This window comes from Cervus elaphus, chromosome 24 (assembly GCF_910594005.1).
Source record: "Cervus elaphus chromosome 24, mCerEla1.1, whole genome shotgun sequence".
In the NCBI taxonomy this organism is placed as follows: domain Eukaryota; kingdom Metazoa; phylum Chordata; class Mammalia; order Artiodactyla; family Cervidae; genus Cervus; species Cervus elaphus.
In genome coordinates, this window is record NC_057838.1 from 13527729 (window position 1) to 13550098 (window position 22370).

A 22370-nucleotide genomic window follows, 5' to 3' on the forward strand; every position below is an offset into this window, starting at 1 on the left:
GCTATGTCTTGGGACTTTTTTTCCTTGTTTGTTTTTTCTTTCTTCCTTTTTAGGGAGGTAGGAGAGATTAATTGGATTTTTTCTGGAATTCCATTTTAGTTTCTCTGTTGACTCTGTAGTTGTATCTGTTTGCACATTTTTTTCAGTTCAGTTCACTCACTCAGTCGTGTCCGACTCTGCGACCCAGTGGACTGCAGCACGCCAGGCTTCCCTGGCTATCACCAACTCCTGGAGTTTACTCAAACTCATGTCCATTGAGTGGGTGATGCCATCCAACCATCTCATCCTCTGTCATCCCCTTCTTCTCCCACCTTCAATCTTTCCCAGCATCAGGGTCTTTTGTAATGAGTCAGTTCTTCTCATCAGGTGGTCAAAGTAGTGGAGTTTCAGCTTCAACATCAGTCCTTCCAATGAATATTCAGGACTGGTTTCTTTTAGGATGGACTGATTGGATCTCCTTGCAGTCCAAGGGACTCTCAAGAGTCTTCTCCAACACCACAGTTCAAAAGCATCAATTCTTTGGCACTCAGCTTTCTTTATAATCCAACTCTCACATCCATACATGACTACTGGTAAAACCATAGCCTTGACTAGATGGACCTTTGTTGGCAATGTAATGTCTCTGCTTTTTAACATGCTGTCTAGGTTAGTCATAACTTTTCTTCCAAGGAGTAAGTGTCTTTTAATTTCATGGCTGCAATCACCATCTGCAGTGATTTTGGAGCCCTCGAAAAAATTAAGTCTGCCACTGTTTCTCCATCTATTTGCCATGAAGTGATGGGACTGGATGCCATGATCCTAGTTTTCTGAATGTTGAGCTTTAAGCCAACTTTTTCACTCTCCTCTTTCACTTTCATCAAGAGGCTCTTCAATTTTTCTTCACTTTCTGCCATAAGGGTGGTGTCATCTGCATATCAGAAGTTATTGATATTTCTCCCAGCAGTCTTGATTCTATCTTGTGCTTCATCCAGCCCAGCATTTCTCATGATGTACTCTGCATATAAGTTAAATAAGCAGGGTGACAATATACAGCTTTGACGTACTCATTTTCCTATTTGGAGCCAGTCTGTTGGTCCATGTCCAGTTCTAAATGTTGCTTCCTGATGAGAGAGTCATTTCCTAGGCAGGTTGATAAGTCTAGGGGTCCCCAAGGAGAGAGGGGTCTGGAATTCTCAAGGAGGAAGAAAGGACAGACTTTTTTTCCCTCTACATTCCTTAGGATTATATAACAATAATGTATCCTGCCTGAGGACAGTCTATGGATTAACCTTCTGGCTAGTTCTGTTATCTTAAAATGTAAATTATGGGCGTAGGTCTGGTGTGCTCTTTACAACCTCCAGCCATTCTTTTGATTCATTGGAGAGTATGTAATTCCATTGCTAACACTAGCAAGGGGGTACTCTTTCTGCCCTTTTCTGATGCCTATGTCAGAAGCTTTCTCTGTCTCCTTTATACTTTAATAAAACTTTATTACACAAAGATCTGAGTGATAAGCCTCGTCTCTGGCCCCAGATTGAATTCTTCTCCTCCGGAAGCCGAGAATCCCAGTGTCTTTTTGTGGTTTAGCAACAGCCTTTCACTGACCTGCATGCAGATTTCTCAAGAGGCAGGTCAGGTGGTCTGGTATTCCCATCTCTTTCAAAATTTTCCACAGCTTGTGGTGATCCACACAGTCGAAGGCTTTGTAATAGTCAATAAAGTAGAAATAGATGTTTTTCTGGAACTCTCTTGCTTTTTTGATGATCCATCAGATGTTGGCAGTTTGATCTCTGGTTCCTCTGCCTTTTCTAAAACCAGCTTAACATCTGGAAGTTCACAGTTCACGTATTGTTGAAGCCTGGCTTGGAGAATTTTGAACATTACCAGCATGTGAGATGAGTTCAATTGTGTGGTAGTTTGAGCATTCTTTGGCATTGCCTTTCTTTGGAATTGGAATGAAAACTGACCTTTTCCAGTCCTGTGGCCACTGCTGAGTTTTCCAAATTTGCTGGCATATTGAGTACAGCACTTTCACAGCATCATCTTTTAGGATTTGAAATAGCTCAACTGGAATTCTATCACCCCTGCTAGCTTTGTTCAGAGTGATGCTTCCTAAGGCCCACTTGATTTCACATTCCAGGATGTCTGACTCTAGGTGAGTGATCACACCATCGTGATTATCTGGGTCGTGAAGATCTTTTTTGTACAGTTCTTCTGTATATTCTTGCCACCTCTTTGTAATATCTTCTGCTTCTGTTAGGTCCCTACCATTTCTGTCCTTTATTGAGCCCGTCTTTGCGTGATGTGTTCCCTTGGTATCTCTAATTTTCTTGAAGAGATCTCCAGTCTTTCCCATTCTGTTGTTTTCCTCTATTTCTTTGCACTGATCACTGAGGAAGGCTTTGTTATCTCTCCTTGCCATACTTTGGAACTCTGATTTCAAATGGGTGTATCTTTCCTTTTCTCCTTTGCTTTTTGCTTCTCTTCTTTTTACAGCTATTTGTGAGGCCTCCTTAGACAGCCATTTTGCTTTTTTGCATTTCTTTTTCTTGGGGATGATCTTGCTCCCTGTCTCCTGCACAATGTCACAAACCTCCATCCATAGTTCATCAGGCACTCTGTCTATCAGATCTAGTCCCTTAAGTCTATTTCTCACTTCCACTGTATAAGCATGAGGGATTTGATTTAGGTCATACCTGAATGGTCTAGTGGTTTTCCCTCCTTTCTTCAATTTAAGTCTGAATTTGGCAATAAGGCGTTCATGATCTGAACCACAGTCAGCTTCTGGTCTTGTTTTTGCTGACTGTATAGAGCTTCTCCATCTTTGGCTGTAAAGAATCTCATCAATCTGATTTTGGTGTTGACCATCTGGTGACGTCCATGTGTAGAGTCTTCTCTTGTCTTGTTGGAAGAGAGTGTTTGCTATGACCAGTGCATTCTCTTGGCAAAACTCTATTAGCCTTTGCTCTGCTTCATTCTGTACTCCAAGGCCAAATTTGCCTGTTACTCCAGGTGTTTCTTGACTTCCTTCTTTTGCATTCCAGTCCCCTATAATGAAAAAGACATCTTTTGGGGGTGTTAGTTCTAGACAGTATTGTAGGTCTTCATAGAACCATTCAATTTCAGCTTCTTCAGCATTACTGGTCAGGGCATAGACTTGGATTACTGTGATATTGAATGGTTTGCCTTGGAAATGAACAGAGATCATTCTGTCATTTTTGAGATTGCATCCAAGTACTGCATTTTGGACTCTTGTTGACTATGATGAAGACTCCCTTCTAAGGGATTCTTGCCCATAGTAGTAGATATAATGGTCATCTGGGTTAAATTCACCTATTCCATTCCATTTTAGTTCGCTGGTTCCTAAAATTCTGACATTCAGTCTTGCCATCTCCTGTTTGACCACTCCCAACTTGCCTTGATTCATGGATCTAACATTCCAGGTTCCTAGGCAATATTGCTCTTTACAGCATTGGACCTTGCTTCCATCACCAGTCACACCCACAACTGGGTGTTGTTTTTGCTTTGGCTCCATCGCTTCATTCTTTCTGGAGTTATTTCTCCACTGATCTCCAGTAGCATACTGGGCACCTACTGACCTGGGGAGTTCCCCTTTCGGTGTCCTATCATTTTGCCTTTTCATACTGTTCATGGGGTTCTCAAGGCAAGAATAGTGAAGTGGTTTGCCATTCCCTTCTCCAGTGGACTACATTTTGTCAGACCTCTCCACCATGACCCGTCTGTCTTAGGTGACCGTACACAGCATGGTAATAGTTTCATTGAGTTAGACAAAGCTGTGATCTATGTGATTAGATTGGTTGGTTTTCTGTGATTGTGATTTTCAGTCTGTCTGCCATTGATGGAGAAGGACAAGAGGCTTATGGAAGGTTCCTGATGGGATAGACTGACTGAGGGGGAAACTGGGTCTTGTTCTGAGGGGTGGGGCCATGCTCAGTGAATCTAATCCAATTTTCTGTTGATGACTAGAACTGTGTTCCCTCCCTGCTGTTACCTGGGACCAATCTATGGTGGAGTGACTTCCCTGGTGGCTCAGATGTAGGAGACTCAGGTTTAATCCCTGGGTTGGGAAGATCTCCTGGAAAAGGAAATGGCAACCCACTCCAATATTCTTGCCTGGAAAATCCCATGGACACAGGAGCCTGGTAGGCTACAGTCCATGGCGTCGCAAAGAGCCAGACAGAACTGAGTGGCTTCACTTTCACTTTCAAACTATGGTGGAGGTGATGAAGATAATGGTGACCTCCTTCAAGAGATCCCACGCATATACTGCTACACTCCGTGCCCCCAACCCTGTAGCAGGCCACCACTGACCCACGCCTCTGCTGGAGACTCCTGGACACTCATGGACAAGTCTGGGTCAGTCTCTTGTGGGGTCACAGCTCCGTTCTCCTGGGTCCTGGTGCACAAGATTCTCTTTGTGCCCTCCAAGAGTCTATTTCCCAGTCCTGTGTAAGCTCTGGCAGCTCTATGATGGGATTAATGGTGACCTCCTCCAAGAGGGCTTATTCCATACCCAAGTCTACTGCACCCAGAGCCCCTGTCCCTGTGACAGTCCACCACTGACCTGTACACAGGAGATGCTCAAACACAATTCTGTCTCAGTCTCTGTGGGTTCCCTGGGTCCTGGTGTACACAAGGTTTGAGCCCTCAGCATCACTGGCAGGAACGGGGTTTGATTCTAAGTGTGAATTTGCCCCTCCTACCATTTTGCTGGGGCTTCTCCTTTGCCCCTGGACATGGGGTATCTCCTCAAATCCACTCCAGCGCCTACCATCCTACTGGGTATTCTCTGACCTTGGATGACCGCTATCTCCTCTTGGCTGGTCCAGCAAAGCGCAGCTGTAGCTCCTGACCTTGGACGTGGGGTATCTCTTCTCGGCTGCTCACTGCTCATTTTTTAGTGGTACATCTTTAATATTTCAGTATAGAAATTGCAGTATACATCCTTAACTTTTCAGTCTCTTTAGAATTAACATTGTGCATTTCACATAAAAAAGAAGAAAGTAGTAAGTGCCAAGTTCTCTTGACTGCAGTTCTGTATATCTTTATTACATCTGTCAGTTGTATAAATCAACAAATGTTATAAACCAGTGTTATAATTTTTAGTTTTATAATTTTTGCTTTTTAAATAGTATTTTAAAGAAATTAAGACAAAGAAGATGGTCTTTGATGTTTATTTGTATATTTGTTCTTTATAGCGCTCTTCATTCCTTCTTGAAGATCCAGATCTCTGTCTGGTATTATTTCCTTCAGGCTGAAGAGCATCCTTTAGCGTTTCTTTTTCTTGTTTTTTTTTTGGTCCATTTATTTTTATTAGTTGAAGGCTAATTACTTTACAATATTGTAGTGGTTTTTGTCATACATTGACATGAATCAGCCATGCATTTACTTGTATTCCCTATCCCGATCCCCCCTCCCACCTCCCTCTACACCCAATTCCTCTGGGTCTTCCCAGTGCAGGCCCGAGCACTTGTCTTATGCAACCAGCCTGGGCTGGTGATCTGTTTCACCCTAGATAATATACATGTTTCGATGCTGTTCTCTCAAAACATCCCACCCTCTCCTTCTCCCGCAGAGTCCAAAATTCTGTTCTGTACATCTGTGTCTCTTTTTCTGTTTTGCATATAGGGTTATCGTTACCATATTTCTAAATTCCATATATATGCGTTAGTATACTGTATTGGTCTTTATCTTTCTGGCTTACTTCACTCTGTATGATGGGCTCCAGTTTCATCCATCTCATTAGAACTGATTCAAATGTATTCTTTTTAATGGCTGAGTAATATTCCATTGTGTATTTGTGCCTCAGCTTCCTTATCCATTCATCTGCTGATGGACATCTAGGTTGCTTCCATGTCCTGGCTATTATAAACAGTGCTGCGATGAACATTGGGGTGCACGTGTCTCCTTCAGATCTGGTTTCCTCGGTGTGTATGCCCAGAAGTGGGATTGCTGGGTCATATGGCAGTTCTAATTCCAATTTTTTAAGAAATCTCCACACTGTTCTCCATAGCGGCTGTACTAGTTTGCATTCCCACCAACAGTGTAAGAGGGTTCCCTTTTCTCCACACCCTCTCCAGCATTTATTGCTTGTAGACTTTTGGATAGCAAAAGTCCTGACTGGCATGTAATGTACCTAATTGTGGTTTTGATTTGCATTTCTCTGATAATGAGTGATGTTGAGCATCTTTTCATATGTTTGTTAGCCATCTGTATGTCTTCTTTGGAGAAATGTCTGTTTAGTTCTTTGGCCCAATTTTTTGATTGGGTCATTTATTTTTCTGGAATTGAGCTTCAGGAGTTGCTCGTATATTTTTGAGATTAATCCTTTGTCTATTGCTTCATTTGCTATTATTTTCTCCCAATCTGAGGGCTGTCTTTTCACCTTGCTTATAGTTTCCTTTGTTGTGCAAAAGCTTTTAAGTTTCATTAGGTCCCATTTGTTTATTTTTGCTTTTATTTCCAATATTCTGGGAGGTGGGTCATAGAGGATCCTGCTGTGATTTATGTCGGAGAGTGTTTTGCCTGTGTTCTCCTCTAGGAGTTTTATAGTCTCTGGCCTTACATTTAGATCTTTAATCCATTTTGAGTTTATTTTTGTGTATGGTGTTAGAAAGTGTTCTAGTTTCATTCTCTTACAAGTGGTTGATCAGTTTTCCCAGCACCACTTGTTAAAGAGGTTGTCTTTTTTCCATTGTATATTCTTGCCTCCTTTGTCGAAAATAAGGTGTCCATGGGTTCATGGATTTATCTCTGGCCTTTCTATTCTGTTCCATTGATCTATATTTCTGTCTTTGTGCCAGTACCATACTGTCTTGATGACTGTGGCTTTGTAGTAGAGCCTGAAGTCAGGCAGGTTGATTCCTCCAGTTCCATTCTTCTTTCTCAAGATTATTTTGGCTATTCGAGGTTTTTTGTATTTCCATACAAATTGTGAAATTATTTGTTCTAGATCTGTGAAAAATACCAATGGTAGCTTGATAGGGATTGCATTGAATCTATAGATGGCTTTGGGTAGTATAGCCATTTTGACAATATTGATTCTTCCAATCCATGACCATGGTATATTTCTCCATCTGTTTGTGTCCTCTTTGATTTCTTTCATCAGTGTTTTATAGTTTTCTATGTATAGGTCTTTTGTTTCTTTAGGTAGATATACTCCTAAGTATTTTATTCTTTTTGTTGCAATGGTGAATGGTATTGTTTCCTTAATTTCTCTTTCTGTTTTCTCATTGTTAGTGTATAGGAATGCAAGGGATTTCTGTGTGTTAATTTTATATCCTGCATCTTTACTATATTCGTTGATTAGCTCTAGTAATTTTCTGGTAAGGGTCTTTAGGGTTTTCTATGTAGAGGATCATGTCATCTGCAAACAGCGAGAATTTTACTTCTTCTTTTCCTATCTGGATTCCTTTTACTTTTTCTGCTCTGATTGCTGTGGCCAAAACTTCCAAAACTATGTTGAATAGTAGTGGTGAGAGTGGGCACCCTTGTCTTGTTCCTGATTTCAGGGGAAATGCTTTCAATTTTTCACCATTGAGGGTAATTTAGCATTTCTTATAGTCAGTTTAGTAACAACACATTGATTATCAGTTGTTACTTATCACTTGTCTTTATTTCATCTTCATTCTTTTTTTTTTTAATGGAAAGTAAAGGACAGTATATTTTAATTGTAGCGTATACTTTTGTATCCCAACATGTTGCTAAATGTCTCAGGCCCTGCCTCAGGTACATAGCACCATACAGGCACCAGGTTGTTCTGCCTGGAACCACACACTTGAATGCACCAGCTGGAACTCCCTTGACCTGGCTTTGGCTTATTCAGCAGATTACTTAAGAGAGGGTGATCCATTGTCAAAGAGGTGATTCTTGCAAGGAATGCATGTCTGGCAAACAGCCTTCAGTTTGTTGATTGTTGTGGTATTTGTGGTAACAAAGATTTTGTATCGTTTTCCTGATTTAAGGAAATTTCTTGGGTTCTCTGTGATGATGATGTACGGTTCTTGACATCCAAATGAACCAATAAAATTCTAACAGTAGAATTCCTACTGTTTCATATTCCTGTGGCACTAGTGTGTGGGTATTTTGTACCAAATTGCTTTATAGATTTCAAGGTGAGCTTGACATTTTGGGAGTACTGGTTCATCTACATTACACACCAAGGAACTTTTCCTAATATAGGTGAACATTTTGGTTATTTCCTGGTTGTTCCAACAATGGTCATTTTCATGGGCAAAATCTGAAGCCATCCCTCTGGTTGGTGCTTCAGTCTTCCTTCTACATCTTGTGGTGATTTGTGAAGAATGCTCCCCTTATCATGAACATTTAAATCAATTCTGCAGACATTTCTTTATTATTCCAAAAACTGCAGAGAACAGGGATTTTGTAATAACTGATCCAGAAATCCTATGACTTTAAGAATGCCTAACAATAAGACTCAGTGGTTGTAAAGTAATTAGCCTCCAACTAATGACTGGTTCCAAATAGGAAAAGGAGGCTGTATATTGTCACCATGCTTATTTAACTTATATGCAGAGTACATCATGAGAAATGCTGGGCTGGAAGAAGCACAAGCTGGAATCAAGATTGCTGGGAGAAATATCAATAACCTCAGATATGCAGATGACACCACCCTTATGGCAGAAAGTGAAGAGGAACTAAAAAGCCTCTTGATGAAAGTGAAAGAGGAGAGTGAAAAAGGTGGCTTAGAGCTCAACATTCAGAAAACTAAGATCATGGCATCCAGTCCCATCACTTCATGGCAGAGAGATGGGGAAACAGTGGCAGACTTAATTTTTTCGAGGGCTCCAAAATCACTGCAGATGGTGATTGCAGCCATGAAATTAAAAGACACTTACTCCTTGGAAGGAAAGTGATGACCAACCTAGATAGCATATTAAAAAGCAGAGACGTTACTTTGCCAACAAAGGTCCATCTGGTCAAGGCTATGGTTTTTCCAGTGGTCATGTATGGATGTGAGAGTTGGACTGTGAAGAAAGCTGAGCGCCGAAAAATTGATGCTTTTAACTGTGGTGTTGGATAAGACTCTTGAGAGTCCCTTGAACTGCAAGGAGATCCAACCAGTCCATCCTAAAGGAGATCAGTCCTGGGTGTTCATTGGAAGGACTGATGCTGAAGCTGACACTCCAATATTTTGGCCACCTCATGTGAAGACTTGACTCACTGGAAAAGACCCCGATGCTGGGAGGGATTGGGGGCAGGAGGAGAAGGGGACGACAGAGGATGGGATGGTTGGATGGCATCACCAACTCGATGGACATGGGTTTGAGTAAACTCTGGGAGTTGGTGATGGACAGGGAGGCCTGGCGTGCTGTGATTCATGGGGTCGCAAAGAGTCGGACACGACTGAGTGACTGAATTGAACTGACTGAATAAAAATAAATGGAAAAAAATAACAAAGGAAAAAAAAAAGACTCAGTGATAAAGAATCTACCTGCCAATTCAGGAGATGCAGGAGATGTGTGTTCGATCCCTGGGTCAGGAAGATCCCTGGAGGAGGAAATAGCAACCCACTCCAGTATTCTTGCCTGAAGAATCCCATGGACAGAGGAACCTAGTGGGCTACAGTACATGGGGTTGCAAAGAGTCACACATGAATTAACGACTGAGCACGCACAACAATAAGCAAAAGCAGTGATGGAGATGAATACTGCTCTATACTTGGGAAAACTCAATTCTTCTGCCCCATCAAATTGGCTGCTAAGTGGAAGATGTTAAAAAAACAAAAAACTGAAGTTGCTTTTTTAATTGTTATGGGATTCCATCTCTCCAAGGCTTACAATGAAAATGCCTCTTAGGAATTATTTTTTATATTAACTAGTGAAATACTGTAAGTTAATAAAGTAAGTATTATCCTGGAAGAGGTCTAATCACCTGAAACTTCACTTCTGCTTGTGAGAATTGAAAAAAAAAGTTAAGTAGTTTTATTAACTTTGTATCAGGTTTGTTTCTTGGCAAGTCCAAGCCCTGTCACCAATTCAGCTTCACAGAATATGAGCTCATATTTTTACCTTTTTTCATATTTTCCTTAAAAGCTTTAATTTTAATAGTTGAAACCATTTTGAAGAAGATAAACGAAATATATGATAAAAAGGTGAAAGCTTTAAGAAGAAAGGGAAAAGCCTTCATTTCCTTGGAGCAGACATTGTTATTTGGTGTTTATGAGGGAATGATAAACACCATGGCAATATGGCAAATAATGATTTGCACCCCACAAGCTGTTCCATATAGTCATGTATTAAACCATAAAAGAAAAAAATCAACCCAATTTTCCCTTGGAAAAGGGAGTAATATCAGAATGTTATAGCTCAATGGAAAAGCTCACAAGATACTAAAAAATTATGAATTTTATTTCATACCTTGAAATCTACAGCAGGGTTCTAAAGAGAGAGAGAGAGGAGCAAGGTCTCAGTGACCAGGTCTGAAGGAGGGAGAGAGTATGTTCTAGTTCAGTGGCTCCGAAGAGTTAACATTCACTCTGAGGAGGGTTAGACATGAAGCAGTGTGGTCTCAGAGGGCTCTGGAGCCACTGGCATCTTCTGTTCACTCTCCTTTATTTTTTTTTAATTGGAGTATAGTTGAACAGTATGAAAAGGCAAAAAGATATGACACTGAAAGGTTAGCCTCCTAGGTCAGTAGGTGTCCAATATACTACAAGGCAAGAACAGAGAAATAGCTCCAAAAAGATGAAGAGGGTGAGCCAAAGCGGAAACAACACCCGATTGTAAATATGTCTGGTGGTGAAAGTAAAGTAAGATGTGTAAGGAACAATATTGCGATTGTAAATGTGTCTGGTGGTGAAAGTAAAGTAAGATGTGTAAGGAACAATATTGCATAGGAACCTGGAATGTCAGGTCCATGAATCAAGATAAATTGGATGTGGTCAAACCAGAGATGGCAAGAGTGAACATTGACATTTTAGGAATCAGTGAACTAAAATGGACAGGAATGGCCAAATTTAATTCAGATGACTGTTGTATCTACTACTGTGGGCAAGAATCCCTTAGAAGAAATGGAGTAGCCCTCATATTCAACAAAAGAGTCTGAAATGCAGTCCTTGGGTATAATCTCAAAAACAGCAGAATGAACTTGGTTCATTTCTAAGGCAAACCTTTCAACTTCATAGTAATCCAAGTCTGTGCCCCAACCACTAATGCTGAAGAAACTGAACTTGGAATGATTCTCTGAAGACCTACAAGACCTTCTGGAGCTAACACCAAAAAAAAAGATGTCCTTTTCATCATAGGGGACTGGAATGCAAAAGTTGGAAGTCAAGAGATAGCCTGGAGTAACAGGCAAGTGTGGCCTTGAAATACAAAATGAAGCGGGGCAAAGGCTCACAGTTTTGCCAAGAGAACACACTGGTCATAGCAAACACCCTCTTCCAACAACAGGAGAGACGACTCTACATGTGGACATCATCAGTACCAAAATCAGATTGATTATATTCTTTGCAGCCAAAGATGGAGAAGCTCTACACGGTCTGCAAAAACAAGACCTGGAGCTAACTGTGGATCAGACCATCAGTTCCTTATTGCAAAATGCAAGAAAGTAGGGAAAACCATGAGGCCATTCATGTATGACCTAAATCAAATCCCTTATGATTATGCGGTGTAGGTGATGAATAGATTCAAGGGATTAAATCTGGTAGACAGAATGCCTAAAGAACTATGGGTGGAGGTTCATGGCGTTGTACATGAGGTAGTGACCAAAACCATCCCCAAGAAAAGAAATGTAACAGCAAGACAAAGTGGTAGTCTGAGGACACCTTGCAAATAGCTGAGAAAAGAAGAAAAGCAAAAGGCAAAGGAAAGGGAAAGATAGAGAATAGCAAGGAGAGATAAGAAAGCCTTCCTCAGTGATTATTGCAAAGAAATAGAGGAAAACAATAGAATGGGAAAGAATAGAGATCTCTTCAAGAAAATTAGAGATACCCAGGGAACATTTCATGCAAAGATGGGCACAATAAAGGAATAAAGAAACAGTAAGGACCTATCAGAAGCAGAAGAGATTAAGAAGAAGTGGCAAGAATACACAGAACTATACAAAGAAGATCTTAATGACCCAGATAACCACGATCATGTGATCACTCACCTAGAGCCAGACATCCTGGAGTGCGAAGTCAAGTGGGTCTTAGAAGCATTCCTATGAGCAAAGCTAGAGGAGGTGATGGAATTCCAGCTGAGCTGTTTCAGATCCTAAAAGATGATGCTGTGAAAGTGTTGCACTCAATATGCCAGCAAATTTGTAAAACTCAGCAGTGGTCACAGGACTAGAAAAGGTCAGTTTTCATTCCAATCCCAATGAAAGGCAATGCCAAAGAATATTGAAATCACTGTACAATAGCACTCATTTCACATGCTATAAAGCAATCCTCAAAATCTTCCAAACTAGGCTTCAGGAGTACATGAATTGAGAACTTTCAGATGTAGAAGCTGAATTTAGAAAAGGCAGAGGAACCAGAACTACTTGTCAACTTCCGCTGGATCATAGAAAAAGGAAGGGTATTCCAAAAAAAATCTACTTTGTTGACTATGCTAAAGCCTTTGACTGTGTGGATCACAACAGACTGTGGAAAATTCTTAAAGAGATGGGAATACCTTACCTGCCTCCTGAGAAACCTGTATGCAGGTCAAAAAGCAACAGTTAGAACCAAACATGGAACAACAGACTGGTTCCACATTGGGAAAAGAGTACATCAAGACTCCTTTGTCACCCTGCTTATGTTAATTTATATGCAGAGTACATCATGTGCAATGCCGCGCTGGATGAAGCTCAAGCTGGAATCAAGGTTGCCGGGAGAAATATCAATAAACTCAGATATGCAGATGATACCACTCTAATGGCAGAAAGTGAAGAGGAACTAAAGAGCTTCTTGATGAAAGTGAAAGAGGAGAGTGAAAAAGCTAGCTTAAAACTCAGCATTCAAAGAAAAACCCAAGATTATGGCATCTGGTCTGGATGCTTCATGGCAAATAAATGGGGAAACAATGGAAACAGTGACAGACTTTATTTTCTTAGGCTCCAAAATCACTGCAGACAGTGACTGCAGCCATGAAAGACGCTTGCTCCATGGAAGAAAAGCTATGACAAACCTCCACAGCATATTAAAAAGCAGAAAGATCACTTTACTGACAAAGGTATGTGTAGTCAAAAGCTGTGGTTTTTCCAGTAGACATGTGTGGATATGAGTGTTGGACCATAAAGAAGGCTGAGTGCTGAACAGTTGATGATTTCGAACTGTGGTGTTGGAGAAGACTCTTGAGAGAGTCCTTTGGACTTCAAGGAGATCAAACCAGTCAGTCCTAAAGGAAATCAACTCAGAATATTCATCGGATGCTGAAGCTGAAGCTCCAATACTTTGGCCACCTGATGCGAAGAGCCAATTTGCTGGAAAATCCCTGACGCTGGGAAAGAATGAGGGCAAGCAGAGAAGGGGGCGACAGAGTGTAAGATGGTCGGATGGCATCACTGACTTAATGGACGTGAGTTAGAGCAAACTCTGGGAGATAGCAAAGGACAGGGAAGCCTGGCTATGCTAGTTCATAGGGTTGCAGGGAGTCAGAAATGATGGCTATGAACATCAACATAGTTGATTTACAGTGTCATTGTTAGTTTCACGTGTATAACACACACATACATATACATATAAATTTTTTAGATTCCATATATAAGTGATATAGGTTATTTGGCTTATTTCACTTAGTATGTTAATCTCTAGGTCCATCCATATTGCTGCAAATGGCATTATTTCAGTCTTGTACTATTTCAGAGCAATATTGCATTGTGTATGTGTACTACATCTTTATCTATTCATCTGTCAGTGGATATTTAGGTTGCTTTCAGGCTCTTGTAAATTCCACCTTCATTCTTTGAAGATACTTTTGCTGAATATCTATGCTGACAGTTCTTTTTTCCCTTTCAGTTCTTTAAAGATACTGCTCCATGGTCTTCTGGCCTGACTGTTTCTAAGATGTTAGTCTTTTTTTTTTTTTGCTATATTTTTCTTACTAGTATGTGTTTTCTCTGGAAGCTCTTGACATTTCCTCTTACTTTTTGGTTTTCAGTATTTTATCAGGTACCTATGTATATCTGTATTTATCCTGCTTGAGAGCCTTTGAGTTTTTGACTTGTAATTGTGTGTCTTTCACTACACTTGGTAAATGTTAGGCCTTTAATTTCCAACAGGCCCCTAAGGCTTTTGTTTTTAATTTGTTTTCTGTAATTCAGATTGTATAATTTCTATTTATTTAGCTTTGTATTCACTAATGATTTCTTCTGTATTAAGTCTTACCAGTAAGTTTTTAATTTCACCTATTGGTATTTTATCAGTTTTTGAATATCTTTCCTTTTTTTTTTTCTATCATAATTCTCGTTGACATTTTGATTCATATAACAGAAAAGTGATCAGATGGAAAGAGCTAGCAAATATTTTTGTAAAACTGTTTTCCTAAATTGCAAGAAGCATATTCTGAACAAAATAATAATTATTTTAATAATGTGATCAAAGCTATTCTTTTATCTTCCTCTTTCTGATTTTTTTTCTCTTCTTCTTTTAAATGTATTTATTTTTAACTGCAAGATAATTCCTTTACAATATTGTGTTATCAATCAGCCATAGTACACATATGTCCCACCCCTCTAGGTTGTCACAGAGCCTGGGTTTTAGTTCCCTGAGTGATACAGCAGATTTCCACTGGTTATCTCTTTTACATATGTTAGTATATATGCTTCCAAGCTGTTCTCTCCATTCATCTCACCCTTTCCTTCCACCTCACTGCTTGTGACCATAACTCTGTTCTCTGTGTCTGTGTCACATTGCTGCCCAGAAAATAGGTTCCTCAGTACCATCTTTCTAGATCCCATATATATGCATTAATATTCAATATTTGTATTTATCTTTTCTGACTTACTTCGCTCTGTATAATAGGCTCTAGGTTCATCCACCTCATTAGAACTGACTCATGTGCATTCCTTTTATGGCTGAGTAGCATTCCATTCCATATGTACCTCAGCTTCTTTATCCATTCATCTGTCAATGGATATGTAGGTCGCTTCCATGTCTTAGCTATTGTAAATAGTGCTGCAGTGAACATTTGGTTACATGTGTCTTTTTCAGTTTTTGTTTCCTTAGGGTATATGCCTAGAAGTGGTCTTGCTGGGTAGTTGGTAGTTTCATTCCTAATTTTTTAATGAATCTCCATACTGTCCTTCGTAGTGGCTGTATCCATTTACGTTCCCACTAGCAGCGCAAGAGGGTGGCCTGTTCTCCACATCCTCTCCAGCACTTGTTTGTGTGGATTTTTTGATCATGGCCATTCTGACCGGTGTGAGGTGATACCTGTTTCTTTCTATAGTGATGTTTCTCTCAGATTTCTGAAGCATTCTCTGATGCTGAGTATAGTTTCTTTTTTATCATTAAAGATTTTTAATAACTGCCCCAAATCCTTGCCTTTATTTTCAACATTTGGTCATCTCAGCATCAGTCCATTTTGTTACCTGAGCAAACAGGCTCAGAGAAGTTACGATGACTTACCCAAAGTTACACAGACAGTAGTTGTGGGAGAAGGAATCTAACCAGTGTCTTCTGACTCCAGATCCCTTATGTTGTCCTCTGCATTGCCCGTCTCTTCAGACTTTCTGTCATGACACTTCCCAGGAAATTTAGCATTTGAGACAGGTAATGTCAATCAGTAAATAGATTTTTCTGGCCAAGTTATAATGGCTACAATGTAGAAAAGATAAAGTCTGTGATTAAATCTGGGGGCTTTCGTCCGTGTTCATTAAATTTCCAAATGTCCCATTGTTAGAAGTAGCCCCTCACTTGGAGCATGAGTGTGTGATGGTGGTGGGTGTGGTGGCCGAGCGCCTCGTGCTGAGGAAGGAAGGGGAAGCTCACTGTACGCAGCACACCTCCCGCAGCTTCAGCCTAAGCAGGGGAGCAGGGGCTCTGCCTGATTCACGTACTCCTGGAGTCCGCTGGGAAGGATAAAGGCGCCAGAGGTTTCCTGTAGGACTGGGGCTTATTCTCTGTGCTTTCATGACACAGCCTCTGAAAAAGCCTCCCTTTGAAACGGAGCAGGACTCTATGGTCCTAGTCCCCCACCCCATCATGTCCTCTGCCTGCCTTTTGCCTGTGGAACACTTTAGTCAAAGAATAAGTTTAATCAGAGAAGTGAGAAATGTGGAAACAAAGGAAAACAGTCTGAGGAGACTAAATAATAATAACGTAGTCATTAAACATCGTCAGGGACCTTTCCTTCTTTCTCATGGGCTGTAGATAATATTCTGAGCCATCTCCTGTGAGCTGTCTTATAGATTCTAAAACACCAGATGGAGAAGTGAGAGAGTCAGTTCCTAGGCAGCCTGATAAGAAGTCCAGGGGTCCCCAAGGAGAAGAGGGGTCTGGGGTTCTCAAGGAGGAGGAACGGACAAGCTTTTTTTTTTTCCTCTAGATTCCTTAGTCTTAGTCACATAAAACGTTTTTATCTTTAAGCCTCAAACTGATGATTACACAACAAACAGCTCAGTTTAAACTCTGTACTCTGTACTAACAGTGTATCCTGATTGAGGACAGTTTCTCCTTCCTGAAAACCTTCTGGCTAATCCTGTTATCCTAAAATGTAAATTATGGGAGTGGTTCTAGTAAGATCTTTACAACCTCCAGACATTTTTTTGATTCATTGTAATAACTAATTGGCACCTACCGACCTGGGGAGTTCCTCTTTCAGTATCCTATCATTTTGCCTTCTCATACTGTTCATGGGGTTCTCAAGGCAAGAATACTGAAGTGGTTTGCCATTCCCTTCTCCAGTGGACCACATTCTGTCAGACCTCTCCACCATGACCCGTCCATCTTGGGTGGCCTCACACGGCATGGCTTAGTTTCATTGAGTTAGACACAATTGTGGTCCTATGATCAGATTGGCTAGTTTTCTGTGATTATGGTTTTAGTGTGTCTGCCCTCTGATGCCCTCTCGCAACACCTGCCATCTTACTTGGGTTTCCTACCTCGGATATGGGGTATCTCTTCATGGCTGCTCCAGCAAAGCACAGCCTTGAACGTGGAGTAGCTCCTCTCAGCCCTCCTGCCCCCCACAGAAACGTGAACTTCCAGATGTTCAAGCTGGTTTTAGAAAAGGCAGAGGAACCAGAGATCAAATTGCCAATATCCGCTGGATCATCGAAAAAGCAAGAGAGTTCCAGAAAAACATCTATTTCTGCTTTATTGACTATGCCAAAGCCTTTAACTGTGTGGATCACAATAAACTGTGGAAAATTCTGAAAGAGATGGGAATACCAGACCACCTGACCTGCCTCTTGAGAAACCTGTATGCAGGTCAGGAAGCAACAATTAGAACTGGGCATGGAACAACAGACTGGTTCCAAATAGGAAAAGGAGTACGTCAAGGCTGTATATTGTCACCCTGCTTATTTAACTTATATGCAGAGTACATCATGAGAAACGCTGGGCTGGAAGAAGCACAAGCTGGAATCAAGATTGCCGGGAGAAATATCAATAACTTCAGATATGATATGCAGATGACACCACCCTTATGGCAGAAAGTGAAGAGGAACTAAGAAGCCTCTTGAAGAAAGTGAAAGGGGAGAGTGAAAAAGTTGGCTTAAAGCTCAACATTCAGAAAACTAAGATCATGGCATCTGGTCCCATCACTTCATGGGAAATAAGATGGGTAAACAGTGGAAACAGTGTCAGACTTTATTTTGGGGGGCTCCAAAATCACTGCAGATGGTGATTGCAGCCATGAAATTAAAAGACGCTTGCTCCTTGGAAGGAAAGTTATGACCAACCTAGACAGCATATTAAAAAGTTGAGATTCTGTCTAGTCAAGGCTATGGTTTTTCCAATGGTCATGTATGGATGTGAGAGTTGGACTGTGAAGAAAGCTGAGCGCCGAAAAATTGATGCTTTTGAACTGTGGTGTTGGAGAAGACTCTTGAGCATCCCTTGGACTGCAAGGAGATCCAACCAGTCCATCCTAAAGAGATCAGTCCTGGGTGTTCATTGGAAGGATTGATGTTGAAGCTGAAACTCCAGTACTTTGGCCCCCTCATGCGAAGAGTTGACTCATTGGAAAAGACCCTGATGCTGGGAGGGATTGGGGGCAGGAAGAGAAGGGGGTGACAGAGGATGAGATGATTGGATGGCATCACTGACTCGATGGACATGAGTTTGGGTGGACTCCTGGAGTTGGTGATGGACAGGGAGGCCTGGAGTGCTGCGGTTCCTGGGGTCGCAAAGAGTCGGACACGACTGAGCGACTGAACTGAAATCCCTTGCTAACACTAGTGAGGGGGCACTCTTTCTGCCCACTTCTGATGTCTGTCAGAAGGTTTCTCTACCTCTTTTATACTTTAATAAAACTTCATTACATGAGGTCTTCCCTGGTGGCTCAGACGGTAAAGTGTCTGTTTATAATGCAGGAGACCCGGGTTTGATCCCTGGGTTGGGAGGATCCCCTGGAGAAGGAAATGGCAACCCACTCCAGTACTCTTAGCTGGAAAATCCCATGGATGGAGGAATCTGGTAGGCTACAATCCTTGGGGTCACAAAGAGTCGGACACGACTGAGTGACTTCACTTTCACTTTACTTTCACTTCATTACACAAAAGCTCTGAGCCATCAAGCCTCATCTCTGGCCCCAGGTCGAATTCTTCTCCTCTGGAGGCCAAGAATCCCTGCGTCTTTCGTGGTTTAGCAACCTTTCAGAAGTTAACTACGTGATGAGCAGACTTTATCCAGGACTTGAGCTGCCACAATTCTGAGAATTGACTTCAAAGACATGGGAACAGGTGCACCCCAGAACTGAAGATTAACTGTACCTATAACAACCAAGATGATGCCGGTCAGACCACTGATGACCAGCTGAAGATGCCTGTTAGAGATGACTGTGTAACCTCCCCCCACCCCACTCTGTCTGTAAAAGCTGTCACCTCCTGCTTGTTGGGTGGTGTCAGGGGGGAGTCGGCCTTTGGACAGATGTCCACCACCTCCCCCGACCCGTTGCCAGCGTCTGAAATAAAGCAAATTTTCTTTCCACCAACCTGGCCTGATTATTAGCTTTTGAACGGCGAGCAGCCAGACCCCCAGATGCGGATCCCCTTTCAGGTGTTGTTTCTCATTTCAGTAACACTTTCACCTGTCAGCTCTGATCTAATACTTTTTAGGATGGGAAAATGTCTTTGTTTGTAATTCATATTAAAAGGCTTAAGATGGAAATGACAGGATGAAGTGTCTGAGCTGGCGTGATGACACAGAAAAAACAATATTAATGACAGCTCAGGAGGCGCCCTGACCATGGGCCAGGCAGTGTCCTAAGAGCTTCTTGTGTGTTGTTCCATTTTAATCCAACAGCCGAGATGAAGAAATAGTATCTTTTTATAGTAAATAAAACTTAAAGAGTTCAGAGGTGACTCGTCCTCAGCCACAGTTAAAAGGCGGCAAAGCTGAGACCCAGACTCAGGAACCCCAGCATCCATGTCTCGACTGCTTTTGTGGCTGAGCCCACCCTGGAGGTTCTGCACCAGGAGCAGTGGCTGGACTGCAGATCCGCCTCTTTCCTTTTGCCCCCTGCAGAAGCGGATCCCCTTTGAGGTGCTGTTTTCCTGCTCCTCAGAGCCTCCTCAGTTGGATGCCCAAGAGGTCACAGGGAGGATCCTGTTGGCTGCCCAAGGGAACTCTTCTCCAGTGACCTTTTGCCTCTAATCCATGGTCTAAAACGTGTTTGCACTAGAATGGAATGAGCTCAGCAGCAGAGATTGCTGTTAATAAAATAACAGATTCTGAGGAGAGGACTGGGAAGGAAAACAAACGCAGTGTGAGGAGGAAGAGCAGAGTGAAGGGGAGTCGGGTGGTGAAAGCTTCCTCCCGCCCTGCCCGGGTCATCTCTCCCAAGTGCGTTTGTCTCTCCCTGTAAACCACCGCGTGGAGCGGTGCTGCCTCCGCTGAGGGCTGAAGATGCTCCGTGCAGGTTTCTTTGTGACAGTTTATATGACAGCTTGTCGGGGGCACTGGGTGTATGGCTGACCTCGGGTATGGAATGTTCCTGATGTGGATGGCAGGCCTGTGTGGAATCCTCCACTGCCTTCTACACGAGTAGGACTTTCAGAGCTGCAGCCTCTAAGTCCCAGGAAGTACAAAACAGTTTGTGTATGACAGACCATCGTCCCAAAGAGATCTTGTCAGTTTCCGTATAACTTTTTAACCTGTGAACTGCTTCTGGAACTGCCACTGGAAGGAGGGCGGGGGAGGGGAGTGGCTGGGACTGCAGGCTGCCCGGGGCGATGCTGCTGCCCTGGGCTCAGCCCACCTCGGGTCACTTCAGGACCTTTTCTCAGCAGAAAGGGGAGCTGTCCTGCTGTTTGTTACTTAGGACGCTAGTTTAGCTCTGCTTTGATTTTCATTGCTCAGGTTTTTAAGGAGGAGAAGTACCTGAAGGACGCAGTGGAGTGCAGCGACGTGATCTGGCAGCGAGGCCTGCTGCGGAAGGGCTATGGGATCTGCCACGGGACCGCTGGGAACGGCTACTCCTTCCTTTCGCTTTACCACATCACGCAGGATAAAAAGTACCTCTACCGAGCTTGCAAGGTACGAGCATGTCTATCCAGACAGCTTTTGAGCCCTGCAGAGCACACAAAGCCCAAACAGCTCTCTGGTTTCAGATACGCTTCGCCCAGCTTGCAGTGTCTTCCACACAGCCGTGTCCCTGCTGGCCCGCTGCTTCTCTCTGTGCAGTGGGACTGGGGAGTGGAAATGCCCTCCGCAGTCCCACAACCTGGCTAGAGTGCCTTCCTGAGCGTTTATTAGTCTCATGACTTTAGGATGTCCTTTCTTAAAGCCTCAACTGGAAAAATACTCTCCGCCTCCTAAATTTGTCCCAAGAAAAATGAATCGTGATAATGGGCAGATCATCAGTTGGTGCCCCTGCTCAAAGTCCTCAGAACGCACGCCCCCACACTGGAGGGCCCGTGTGCCTCTGCCATTGCCCGCCTCTTGCCTAGCCCTATGCTCCACACTGCCGCCTCACCCCTGTGCTCCCCATGGAGCACAGCAGGCCTGGGGCTCCCCTGAGATCCGCCTGGTGGAGAGGACCCCAGTGATGGAGCTGCTGATCACCGCGGGGTGCTCCCCTTTCTCCTGGTGGGCCGCGCCTCGACCATGAGCCGGGACAGTGCCTGGCCCCGAGTAGAGACTGACAGATACACATCGGGTGTTTGAAAATGAATGCACAAAGCAAGGCTCAGTAAACGTTTGCTATACACATTTCACAAAATAGGGCTATGAAGACACTGGAGAAAAAGATGGGAAGAAAATACACCAAAGTGTACGAGACCATGGGTAGATGGAGGCATTCAGGGGGGCTTATTTTTTATGTTTATTTCTATTCTGAAGGCTCTTCTTAAAGCAGGTGGAATAGAGCCGTGCTGCCCACGCTCACAAAGGCCGTGCGCACGGGGTGTTGTGGGGGTCCTGAGGGCAGCTGGTGGCCCAGGAGTGTCATGTAAACTGAGACCCAGAGGAGAGCTGCAAACTTCGCAGGGGTGGGGGTGGGAGCGGAGCTGCCCGCAGAGGGAGCTGGAGGGGTGAGCACCTTGGAGCCTTGACGTCCCGTTGGCCCGAGCAGAGACATGAGGGGCAGCTTAGGGTGACAGCAGTCACAGCAGCAGATGGGCAGAAGCTTTGGGGGTTGGGGAAGACGTCACACGGAGGGAGGCACAGATAGTTTTCTAAAGATGTAGAGCCTTTCAGGTGGGCCAGCAAAGCGTGGCTTGGAGAAGGCGTGTCTGTCCCTTAGGAGAGCTCCTGCAGAACCATGGAGGCAGGCCCAGCCAGGGCAGCCCGACAGTCTCAGTGCCCAGTTGGGGGTGCGGGGTGAGGGATGAAGTCAGAGGGGCAGAGGCCAAAGAAAGCTAGTCCTTCCCCTCGTCAGTGGATCTCAACTTTGGGTACACTTTAGACTCACTGGGAGCTTGTGAGTGCTGAAAAGCTCTCACACTGAAGACGGCCTGGACCCCAGCCCAGATCCAGTGATGCAGGAGCCCAAGCCCTATGGTCCCAGCGCCTGTGGGTCTCCCCACCAGCCCCGTGAGTCCTCATCTGTAAGGAGGGGCTTCAGGAGGGTTTGTGATTCACGTTCGGTCTTCTCTGTCAGAAGGATCACCATGGCAGCAGTGGATGGATGAGGTAGAGGTAAACAATCTGGGTTTCTCCAAATTGTTGTTGAATAATTAATGGTGGTCCAGTGGCTAAGAATCTGCCTTCCAATTCAGGGGATGTGGCTTTGATCCCTGGTCAGGAAACTAAGGTCCCATATCCCACACTTGGAGCA

The 22370-nt window shown here is 43.1% G+C and overlaps 1 protein-coding gene across 1 annotated transcript in view; it reads left to right on the forward strand.

Moving 5' to 3' along the window:
* Nucleotides 1-22370, forward strand: part of LANCL2 (LanC like 2) — a 108542-nt gene that overhangs the window by 80397 nt on the left and 5775 nt on the right. The window contains exon 7 of the mRNA XM_043885722.1: nt 20453-20629. Within this exon, the coding sequence (XP_043741657.1) occupies nt 20453-20629 (177 nt within the window). The remainder of the gene's footprint in view (nt 1-20452; nt 20630-22370) is intronic.